This window comes from Hibiscus syriacus, unplaced genomic scaffold (genome assembly GCF_006381635.1).
Source record: "Hibiscus syriacus cultivar Baekdansim isolate YM2019G1 unplaced genomic scaffold, ASM638163v2 tig00109925_pilon, whole genome shotgun sequence".
In the NCBI taxonomy this organism is placed as follows: Eukaryota; Viridiplantae; Streptophyta; class Magnoliopsida; order Malvales; family Malvaceae; genus Hibiscus; species Hibiscus syriacus.
Window position 1 is genome coordinate 477427 of NW_024062531.1, and position 12722 is coordinate 490148.

The 12722-nt window shown below is 34.2% G+C and overlaps 1 protein-coding gene across 2 annotated transcripts; it reads left to right on the forward strand.

Annotated features, from left to right (window-relative positions):
• The first annotated feature begins 1877 nt into the window (after positions 1-1877).
• On the forward strand, positions 1878-4498 carry LOC120210561 (magnesium-dependent phosphatase 1-like). 2 transcript variants are annotated; one of them, XM_039209265.1, is made up of 5 exons: positions 1878-2057; positions 2673-2844; positions 3498-3614; positions 4017-4305; positions 4407-4498. In XM_039209265.1, exons 1-4 carry the CDS (start codon positions 1948-1950, stop codon positions 4191-4193), a joined length of 576 nt encoding a protein of 191 aa, XP_039065196.1. In that variant the 5' UTR covers positions 1878-1947; the 3' UTR covers positions 4194-4305; positions 4407-4498. The 2 variants fall into 2 exon arrangements, with proteins under 2 accessions (XP_039065196.1, XP_039065197.1); XM_039209266.1 differs by having other exon boundaries at positions 4017-4301; positions 4403-4476.
• Positions 4499-12722: the final 8224 nt, after the last annotated feature.

Consider the following 12722-nt stretch of genomic DNA (forward strand, 5'->3'; position numbering starts at 1 on the left):
AAGATTTTTAAAGGCCAATTCAACCCCTCTTGGCGGTTTTCGGTTGATCGTTTCGAATCTAACAACAAGCCATGGAATATAGTTTTTGATATGATCTCCAAGGCATGCAACAAAATTTCCCTTTAACCTCTTTGTTACTACTTGTTATACTATGGACATAAACTTCGGAAATTACAGGCTTAATTCCAACAGAGAGTTTTAGATAGATTCTTTTATTAAAGGATCCCTAACCTCAGAAAAACGAGAGTGCCACTAACCTTCAAGTAGGTTATGACACATATAATATCTTTAGAAGTGATTTTTTATAAACTCAAATGATATATAAAAACGAAATCCAAAATTTGACTATGAGATATACCTACTAACTTATGGGTAAGCATAATAGTCTTATATTAAAGTTGTCAGCTAGAGCCACTATATATATATATATATATATCTCAATCAAGATCGAGTAACGGCTAAAAATCTTCTCCTTTATAACACCTTTCTTGATTCATTAAAATCTCTTACAGAAAGCATCGAACAACGATAGTTTTCTCGTTGGTTGTCCAAACTAAAAGGGGTGAACACCTACGACCTACAAAACCAACTTGTTCTCACCATTATTATTATTATTATTATTATTATTATTATTATTATTATTATTATTATTATTATTATTATTATTATTATGGACAAATTCTAAATCTAATCCTAAATCTACCCATAGGAGAGGGGAATGGAAGACTCTAGTAGAAGGAAGATGAGTGCTCCTAATGGGTATAGAACTCAAAACCTAAGAGAATATGAGAGAACAAAAATGAGTAGCTTGACCAACTGACCAAATGAACTTGTTCATAATTTTGATTAATACTTAATAGCCTTTTGATGCATTTGTGTATATGTACGGGTAAGCAAAACTCGACTTGACTTGAAAAAACTGAATTTTTTACTCGAATTAACTTCGAGTTGTAATTTCATAAACTCAACTCAACTTGAAAAAAAATTCAAGCTCAAATCGAGTTATAAAATACAACTCGAATAATAATTCAAATAACTCAAAATTTTAGTAATTAGTGTATTGATTTTCAAGTTTGAGTCAAGTCCCTCGACTTTGTATGATATTAGTATATCACATATGAAAAAATATATGAAGAAATATATATGTGTATTGTATATGGTTATAAAAAATTATTTAAATTGGAATAAAATACTATCATAATATTATAAGCATTTATAATTAAATTTAAACAAAAACTCAAAATTTGATTCGAATAGGCTCAAAAAATTTCAAATCAAGTTTGAATTATAGAATAGACTCGTCAATTCATATAACTTAATTTTTTGACTCAACACGACTCGACCAAACGTTGACCCTAATATTAGGTTTCACTCCTTATATGTTTCTAAAGTTATGTTGTATATATAATATGTAATTGAAAAAGAAAAAGTTTTCACAGGATTAATATGAATTCAGCCATTTTTATGTTTGTTTTGGGGACTTCGCTTTAAATGTGCTATGACAACTATTTATTCAAATTGTACTATTAATAATATACATAAATATAGTTTATTCAAATTTAAATTCTTTAAAAGGGAACAATATTTTTTTTTCTCAATAAGATTACTGAATAAGTTTACAAGTCATTGATCTTGATCCTTACTGTTGCAATATAGGTAGTATGGGTTTGAAGATGATACAATTGACTACAGTGGTCGTGGTCGTAGTCGTGCCTTAGCACTGTACCAGGAACTAGTTGGGCCGATACTCGGGCGAGAATCAAGTTGAATACTGGACCGTAGTGGGTCGGTGCAGCCAACCAATTTGATCACCTTTACTCGCACAATAACAATACAAGTAAAAAGAGAACGAAACACGGTGGAATTTGATTTCTCTTCTTCTCTCGTTTGCAATAGTTTTCAACAACCCATAGGGCTTAGAGAGAAGAGGAGAGAGAATTCCAAAGGATGGGAGACGAGAAAGTAAAAGAGGAGGCGATGCGGATCATCGGGATGTTCCAGGTTCTTCCACGTTTGGTGGTTTTCGATCTTGATTACACTCTCTGGCCCTTCTACTGGTTGGTTTTACTCTCTCTCTACTACTTTCCTGGGTTTTCTTTCTTTTATTTTTCCTTTTTTAATATTTTTGTGCATTTTTTACGGAATTGGGGTCGTCTGCGAATCAATACCCACAAGCATTCACCTTTGATCTTATGTAAATCAGGGCGTAATAGTTATTATTACCCGTGTAGCTGATGAACAAATGAATTTCTGAATTTAACGATTTAATTACCATTTACCAATGCTTACACCATTGAAATGAACTTGGGGTTTCATCTGTTTCATCTTGTTTGTATGAAAAGTATGGCTGCCTGTAGTCAGGACAGGTGTAGAGTTATATGTTAAGTGCGAACTTAAATTTCTTTAGGGGAGGTGAACTTATAAAATTCTAGGGGACAAAAACAGATTATCAATTGAAAATAGAAAGAAAATATCTAAAATATATGATAATTTGAAATTTTCAGGGACGACTGCTCCTGCCCCCCTTCCGACCATCCCTTCCTATAGTTTTGGCCTTTGTATCTGTCTCTTGCTTTGTTTCTTTCTATTCCGGACATGAAATGGCATGCTTTTGTTAGCTTGGGTTGACATTTTTAATTGCTAATGTTTATTTAACGTGGTTGATTTGCCAGTGAGTGTCGATCCAGACGTGAAATGCCATCGATGTACCCCCATGTCCAAGGCATAATAGCTGCACTCAAGGAAAAGGGGATCGATATGGCTATTGCCTCTAGGTCTCCTACTGCAGATATAGCTAACACATTCCTTGACAAATTGAACATCAAGTCTTTATTTGTTGCAAAGGTCAGTCAAAATCCTTTCTCATGTTATATATACACTTTCTGTCCTGAAGGATCTTGCAAGTGTTAATCCTTTACTAACAATTGATGTTGCTCCAGCTCTTCAATTTTTCTCGAAGTACCCTTTTTTTACAGTAATAGATAACGTACATTCAAACTTGGATTTTTTAGTATGGCCCTTTCAACTTTATGAAAAAATACCTTATGTTTTTTGAAGTTTTATGTATCAGACATACTTATCCGCACGACACCCTAGTCCGAGTAAAATAGCTTCCTACTTGGGTTTTCAACAGCAGTATATACAGGCCGTGTAGAAAGATGTAGCTAAAATTCTTTGTTCCCGTGTTCTTTTAAATAATAATGCAAGCATAATTTCTTTTAGCATATTCTTACTTGAAAGGTAGACAATAGACCTCTGATACTGAAATGTTAATGGATACTGTTCTTATATATGTATTTTCTTTGTAATAATAGTCAAACAGTAAATTTAGAAGCAGTTGGCCATATACAAGTTGGGCTTTTGTTGCGTATTAACAACATGGTCTGGGGTTCTGTTTGTCAACACATGAATTTCATAGTAATTGAACAAAAATCATTCTTTTGTTTTTTTTTTCCTGTTGCAATCGCATTCAATTATTCTTCTTTTGGACCATTCAGGAAATTTTTTCGAGCTGGACGCACAAGACTGATCATTTCCAAAGAATTCACTCAAGGACAGGGATTCCCTTCAACTCAATGCTCTTTTTTGATGACGAGGATAGGAACATAGAAGCTGTAAGAATGTGTTTTATTTTCTTCTTTTACCTGTGTTCTTTGCTCACCTCATGGTATTCTAAATTACTCCAACTCTTCATATTTCTTAAAGTACGTGTCTAACACTTATATCCGATAAATATCTCGATATGTGGGATATGACCCTTCAAGGACTCAAAGTACTCAACAAAAAAAAAACTTTGAGAGAAAATTGAGTTTACTTGTATTGGATGTATATAACATTTACATCTAAATTCGGATAACGTAGCTGGTATTTCATGGAGTTGGATACTCGGATCTTGTACGTTTATGCATTGTGATTTTAAGAACCTTGTACTCTCTTTGTTATGGTTATTATTGGTCAGAACTGCTTTGGTATCGTATGTTTGTTTCACTCAACAGAATTTGTAATGACAATGGCAGGTCTCCAAGATGGGAGTAACAAGCATATACGTGGGTAATGGGGTTAATCTTGGAGCATTGAGACAAGGGTTAACAGAATTCACTGAAAATCAGAACACATCCGAAAAGAACAAGCAGAAATGGCTCAAAAAATACGCGCAAAATTCAAGTTCGTCTGAGAAGAAAGAACTGAAATGAGTAATTGTTCTATGTTAGTCCTTGGTCTACAATACCAGAAAGAAATCAATATCATTTTCCTGAATTATGTGGAAACTTTTTGAAACCACATTCTATTTATAAATTAAATATGGTCGTATTCGTATATATTCATCGGCTGTTATCTTCTGCAGCACTTCTGTTAAATGATTCTCCCAGTGGTGCAGTTCAGCAATTGTTCTAGCTCTTGCTATGTCTGCTGAACTTGCAGCAATGCTACTATTATGGAATAACCGAGGATATTATGTTCTATTAGGGAAATGGATTATATACTTTTAGATGCAGTTGCTCGAACTTGGATTCTATAAGGAGAACATCATTTCCTTTTTATCACCTATGTCATTCAATGAGTTGTTTAGATTTTTTTAATTGAATGTCATTAAAATGGTTTTTTTGGCCCAATACCCTAAGCGAGTAAATTATTTAGAGTATTGGGCCTACCTAGAGTTTATTTTGGAGAATACGACATTTTTTACAATGTACTCCGAACTTGTCACCTCTGTTGAAATTATTTTTTAAATGGTTCCTGCATAGTGGGTCCCACTTGAGTAATTATTTTATTATTATTAATATGACTTGTCATGTTGAGGTGACGAGTCCATTACAAATATTTTTTAATAAAAAATTTTAAAATGAAAATAAAATTAATAAATTTAAAAAAAAGAGTTAGAACTCATCAATTCGATGTGATGAGTTTTTTAAATTAAAAAATACTAGTCATTTTCTAGCTGTTGGGTAACGGTCACTTGAAACTTGTCACCTCAAGGTGGTGAGTTTGGTTAGATTTTCAAACCCATTAGTTATTTATAGTTGTTGGAGGCAAGATTATAAATAACGGTTTGGGGTTTTGATTTTTCACTAAACCCTGAATCAAAAAAATTATAAAAAAAATCATATGTTCTGTTAAAATCTCGAAAAATGACAACCTGAGAATATATGTTGCGATTAGATAATGTTCATGTAAGTGGGAGATTACAACCATAGAGTCCCATCAACAAATGATGACATATCTGCATCAATCCAGTCTATTTTCGACTATATTTTTACATGGCTTCAAGCTGCCTGGCGTTGATTGAGACTTTGATCGAACTTTGGCGGCCCTAGGCGCACACGTTCCACTTCCTGAGTGGTGGAGTGACGATTACTTTGGAAGACGTCTATTACCAAGTCGTTGTTCCTGTGAATGGAGCCCCGTGGTGAGTTAGAACATGTACGACCACGCGACGTTGGTCAACCAAGTTTTAGGAAAATGGCTACCATCCAACGTCATGAGGGGCTATCAGGTAATGATAACATGGTTGGAGTCTGAATTTGAAGTAACTATCGAGTTGACCGAGGCGTAGGTTGTTTTCGTGTCCCAAGCATTTATTATCCAACTGATCGGAGAGATATTATTACTGGATAAATCTGGTAATTTGGCGCACACTTAGTATCTGCGATATTTGGAAGACTTCGATGTGTACCGTAATAACAGTTGGGGCTAGGCGATTTTAGCCTTTCTATATCAGGAGTTTTGCAAGGCTGTAAGTCTAGTCGGGTCGAAAAGACGATGTAGCAGGCTGTTTGATACTGCTATAATCGTGGGCTTGGTATCGATTCCCATTTTTGATGTCGATTACACCAGCCCCGGTCGAGTTTCCGTAAGCTGCAAGGTATTGTTTAATTTCATTTATTTAACCTTTTTTGAATTTCATAGATTTATTTATTTTATTTGTTTATAATATTTTTTAAAAATATTTTATATGGCGTCATAAAATATCAGAGACGAAGTTGGTGGGTGTCATTGCACGAGACATACAGATGATGATTGACATCACCGGTAGATATACGGTATGACATACGAAATTATTATTATTTTTTTGAATCTTTTTAACTTTATATATACTAACTTTGATATTTAATATTTACAGTTCTCTTGGCTTTCGTTTGTTGACAACGAGAGATCAACCAGTTATTGCTGACGCGATTTTTTAAGGGGTCTCACTTATGGTGTGTCGTGACGGCGTTGTTGCACCAAGCAATTATTGAGTGACACACCACTAATAGAGTGATGCTACAGTTTGCGTCGCACCAGCCAATTCTTACGCCGTAAATGGTTGATATAGATGCGCTCCATGCAATCGATACGCATGAGAAACATACCGAAAATTGACCGGTGAGGCACGCTTACTTCATCGGCCTATGGAATCCGTGTAAACTATCGATCTCCCCGCGTGAAGACATTACACCGCTGGACCTAGATTTCGACCATTCTCCCTATCTCCAAACTTATGAATCAAATGAGAAATCATATCTGACGACACTAGAAGAGATGAGAGAATGACAACATCATCAAGCCGCATTCGCCAAGTCGAAGTCCAAGTCTAAAAAGAAAGCATCGTTGTCGTCTTCTTCCGCTTCAGCATCTACACCTGAAGAGTACTATTATACATCTCAGGCTAGTTTCAGTTTTTATCCTCTATTTCATACTTCAGCCGAGACTCAACTGAATTGGGTTGGAGGTTCATGAGATGCACCGCAATACACTCAAGCATATTCGTCAGAGCATGCAGTTACGGGTGAGTGGGATCATATCTGTAACATCCTCAATACCGGGTTAGTGATTAAAGTGTAAGATTTTAAAATTCAATGATCAAATTAAATAAATTGAAAAGTGAAGGAATTAATTAAAAGATGTTGGTGTAGGATGAATTAATAAGTGAATGAGAAGTAAAAGGGTCATTGAACAAATAAAAAATAAAATAATAATTAGTGGACATTATAATACTCATGTGAATCATAATTGAGGAGATAAGTTTCCAACTTATCTTCTTCAACTTCTTCTCTTCTTCTAACCGTGAAGCCTCATAGCCAAGGTGAGTTTGATTTCTTTTGGTTAATCCTTCAAATTCAAACATGGTTTTGATTCATGAAGATTTAGGGAAGATGATAGAGATGAAAATGGTTATAAAAACTCAAAGATTTGTAAGTTATGAAGGATTAAAGATAGGAAATGGATAAGTGAAATTTTGAATAAGGATGTATAAATGGATTTAGAAGTTGAATTTGACTTGTCATAAGTGTGAATAATAAGTTATAAGTGTTGGAAATAAGTGCGGATTACATGGAAAATTTTGTATGATTCTTAGCCTTAAGAATTTGGATGAAATAAAGGAGATTATATGAACAAATAGTATTGATATGTCACATAAGATTTCATGTCCATGTTTTAATGTAATATAGGGAATTAAGTCCAATGATAGTGAAGTATGTGAATATAGTATATGTGTTATGCAACATGTGACAATAAGATGTGAATTATAATGAAAGGATTATATGAGTTATATGAAAAACATGGTTCAAAGTTATGTGATTTCATGATCACAAAATATAAGTTATATGAGGTGAATGATATAATAAGAAGCTATGTGATAAGAAGATATGAGTTTATGTGATATAAAAGTGTATATGTGAAATAACATGATAGGTGATAAAATCGTAAGCCTATATGATTATGTGATATATGTTACATGATATGACATGCGAGTTTACATGAACAAATGAGAAATGGTATAAGCCATATGAAACGATCTACGTGAATATATGTGTCGGAACCATCTTTCGGTTGGGTCCAGAATTGGGTTTCGACGTTGATTAAATGCTTTAGAGTCGCCACCGACCATTTTAAAACGAATTTAGGTAGGTCAGACACCATCATAACTGATATGCGTTTACCAGAAACGTGTCGGGTTCGGGAGTCGGTTACGGTCACGGAAGGATTATCACCCTTGAACCTTCCTTTCGGTACCAATTAATTTTGTCGGTTGTCTTTATTTGCGAAAATTAAAATTTAAATTGAAATTTAAAAATTCGGTTCGAATTGCTTACCTTCGATTGATTGAAAAACGTACCCTTAAAAAGTCAAAAATGTTAGATAAAAAATAATAAATAAATATTAAATGAATCAAAGAAAAAATAAAATAAAATAATAATAATAATAATAAATTTAAGATTTTAAAAGTAATAAAATAAACAAAAGAAAAGAAAAGAATAAACCCATGGCTTACTTCACGTGGGCACCCAAAACAAAATTAATAAGGCATTAAAACATGGGTCCCACTTTGCTTTGTTATTTCTCCTTTCTTTCACTCTTTTCTGCTTCTGGTCGTACCAAACAAATACTTGTTGGTCAAGGTTCAATTGATGCCACCATCCTTCGAAAAGGCAATCGGTAACACGAATTCAAAACCAGTAAAATACTTGGAATGCTTCCTAAAACGTTGATCTTGTGTAAACCAAAGAACCAAATGCTCAACAGAAACAAATGAATTCACATACTCCTTGTACGCCCTAGCGCGCTGGATCAAAGCTTCCAGAACTCGTCCTAACATTGAGCCAGCCGACTCACCCAAATCCTTTGGTTGTCGTTGGATGAACTTATCAGTGGCTTCAAGAAGGTATCAACAACTTGAGAGTTTTATAATTAAGCATGCAGGGACCTTTGTGCTTTATAATCCACAAGCAACGATTACACAGCCTGGAATCCCTGTTTTGCTCATAAATGTCGAACCAGTGTGATTCTCCATTCCACTGTATTTTGCAGAAAAACAAGGTGACTCCCCAGAAATGTGGGTGGAATTTGAACTCAAAGCGGTAGTGGTACGGTAGGACACGGACGCCGAGGTCGTCGTTCTTTGATTCGCAATGGATGTTGATATTCGTCCCGACGTGCACGTCGTTGTAGACTAATATATCCGCTTTGTGTAACAAGAAACCCGCATCGCTCGCAAAGAAAAGCAGCGTTAGAGACAACAACCAGCAGGCACTGTTTATCGACCGTGATTAATGTTTGCTTTTACAAAACAGAATAAAAGCTTATAAAACGACCGTGGTTCCTCTTGTGTTTTGTTGATTTCTTGAGTTTCTGGGTATGAAAGTAGCCACTAGGGTTTTTTGTGATGCAGTAGAGAAAGATACGGGTGATCCGATATGCATTTGGTTATGGAGTTTGGAGAGGGTTTTACACAACAAAAGCCTTGGAGCATCGGTTTCCCTCTGTCCTTTTTTTTTCTCCCTGCCAATCTCAAGTTTCTTTAAATAAATAGCAAGGCTCCCCCTGATCTAGATTTCCACCTTCTTTTTGAGAGAGAAAAACGTGCGAAGTGGGTGGTAATGGTTGGGTAGTGGTGAGTGGGTAGTTTGTAGTTGGAGTAGTTAGTAGATTTATTTGGGGTTGATGCTTCACGTGATTAACTGCAAAACATATGTAAAAAATAATAATTAATAATAAAAAAATAAAAATAATAATAATTAATAATAATATACATATAATATTTTAAAGCCGAACAAAAACTAGTGTCTACAATATGCACTTGTGATACATGTGATATGAAATGTTATAAATGATAATGCCCATGTTATGTAATATGAGAGCTAGTGGTATAGTTGGCATGCCAAGAGTCGAGGATTTACCTATGTTCTACGGAACATATGGACAGAATTACTTATGTCTTTCGGGACATATGGACAGTATTATCTATGTCTTTCGGGATATATGGGTAGTATTACCTATGTCTTTTGGGACATATGGACAGAATTACCTATGTTTTTCGGGACATATGGACAGTTACCTATGTTCTTAGGAACATATGGATAGGTCCTTCGAGACACAGATTTCATATGTCACTTAGTGGATTTTATATGAGATGTGGTGACAACATAAGTGTACACAACCTCATCGTACTCGTATACCTTGAGTTCTCAATAGTGTGCATGGGCTTATAAAAGATGTAAAGAGTGTGTACAGGTTTGCATGATAAAATATTATTATTGTTTATACTAATTCTTATATGACAATATGTATTTATAATGTAATATGTATAATTGTTATTAGATATTTGATTAAATGTTTATAATTATAGAAATTCTTTATTATATGTTTATGTCTCACTAAGTCTAGGACTTAACGTGTAAGTGTTTTACATGTAGGTAGCGAAAAGCAGAGAGATCCATTATAAGCTCAGTAGAACAACATATCTCCACTTAAAGTTCATATCAGAAGTAGATTAAAGAGCATGTATTACTATGTGTTAAATAGGTTGGCATGTAACAAAGTCTTTAAATTAAGTATGTGTGCTATGATCAAATTTTAGAATGTTTTAAACGTATTTATGTAAATGGTAAACGTATAGTAATGAACGATTATATTTTTAAGAGTTTATGTATGTTTTACGAAAGTACTGTAGCAGTACTGTAGTAGGGGAATCGGTTCCATATAGCAAGGGAATCGGTTCCCTGGCAGTAATCTGGAAAATTTTAGCATTTGGTACTGTAGTAGGGTACTGTTCACGGTATTGTTCACGATATTGTTCATGGTACTGTTCAGACCGTATTTTACTGTTCATAAATACTTTTTGTCTCAAAATTTTATAACAAACACAATTCAACAATATACGATCGTATTTTCTTAATATGAGTTCAAATGTTCTGTTATTTTGCAAGAATAAAGGTTTTGAAATGTTAATTAGGCCTGTAAACGAACCGAACGCACACAAACGGAGGTATGTTCATGTTCGTTCATTTAATAAATAAACGAACAACTTTTTTTCTTTATGTTTGTTTATTAAGGAATATAACTTGTTCATGTTCGTTCATTTAATAAATAAACGAACATGAACATAAACGAACACGAACATAAATGAACACAAACATAAACGTTGGAGACACTACCTTCCATTGTTCTTTCATGAAAAATAGTCGACAATGCAAATCAACCAAATCTACAGTGATAAATAGCGTAAGAGTTGATTAGCAGTGATGAAATGTTTGAAGATATCAAATATTTCGATCGATCTTTTAAAGATATTAAATGATTCACACGACTTTAATTTAACGCTATAACATTTATCTTAGTGGTCAATGATTACATATGAACAATCATTTTCCACTACGTTATTCTAATAAATTCGCCGGCTAAAAGTTTTGAAAAATCAATGTCAGACTTTAGTGAGGTTTGTTAATAATGGTCCTTTCCGTTGGCAGAGTAGAAAATTTAACAGCATGAAGATTTCAAACGGTACAAATTGGACTACAAGGCAATAACATAGATCCGAAATCCCTTCGATGCTACATATCGTAACTGATATTATTGCTAAACCACCATTCAAAATTTTAACGTACCTAAAGTCTACTCCACAACTAAAGGTCACACAAGAACTATGAAAACAAAAGTTCATTGTCAAAGTGTATTTTCTACTTATTAATGGGTTCTTCCTGGAAAACTCATTACTTCCGCTATTACACTCTTTTTCAGAAATTGCATAGAAACATTTGTTTTGTTTTCTGGCAAATTCTATATATTTTTCTCTTTACTTATGCTAATATACTTCCGATTGTTACCTTTTTCTTCCCATCTATTTCTAGAAAGAAGTATGATGTTTTCTTGAGTTTTAGATGTGAAGATATCCACAATAACTTTACATATCAACTATTAAGCCAAATAAAACAGAGAGAGATGAAAACATACCTATAAAACTTCATATTGCACTATAATATAACTTGTTTTGAAGCTTTCAGCGATCGTCTCCACTCTCCAGTGAACACTAGGGTTTAAGAAAAAATGGGGAAAATGAATATAGGTGCGAGGTACCTCACAGGTTAACGTATTGGATTTAATCTCCAAATAAAATTAGGTTAGTTATGGAGTTGGTCATCAGAATATCAGATTAATTAATATTTTTAAAATACTCACAAATTGGTCACCAAAATTGATTTAAGAAGATTGGGTTAAACATAAATAAATGAACATAAACAAACATAAATGAATGAACATAGCCGAACGTTCACGAGCGTAAATGAACGAACGATAACTATGTTCATGTTCGTTCATTTAATTAAACGAACACAAAATCTTGTTCATGTTCGTTCATTTAATACATAAACGAACTTCCACCGCACGGTTCATGAATGGTTCGCTGAACGTTCAATTCATTTACAGGCCTAATATTAATGTGACATCTCGGTCTTGTATCCGAGTTGGATACGGGTTGGGGTGTTACATTTAATGGTATCAGAGCTACGATTTAGTCGATTCTAGGCTTAAATCGAAGTCTAGAGTGTCTTTATAGGTGTACATGCCAACATAGATGTGAAAACTTCTTATCTGACAAGAGTAACAAGTATGTTATTTTACTAATAGAGTTATATGATTGTATTTTATTAGATGTCCGGACATTATAGTTATCGAAGTGATCCGGGAGATGATAGACCCGCTGAAAGTAATCATTCACCTGCACTGGCCAGGCAAGGTGAAGAACATGTATCATCTGGAGTGCCTTTACGTGATCAATATATTTTCTTCAGGACATTAGACACTGTCCTGACACGTTTCCAACCTCCTGCTCCATCAACTCCCAACGTAAATGTAGCAAAGGAGTTGAAAGGATTAGGAGCTTCCGAATTTAAGGGAGAAGCTGAGGAAGGTCCGGTGTCAACGGATCTTTGGTTGAATGATTTAAAAATCATGCTAGATGG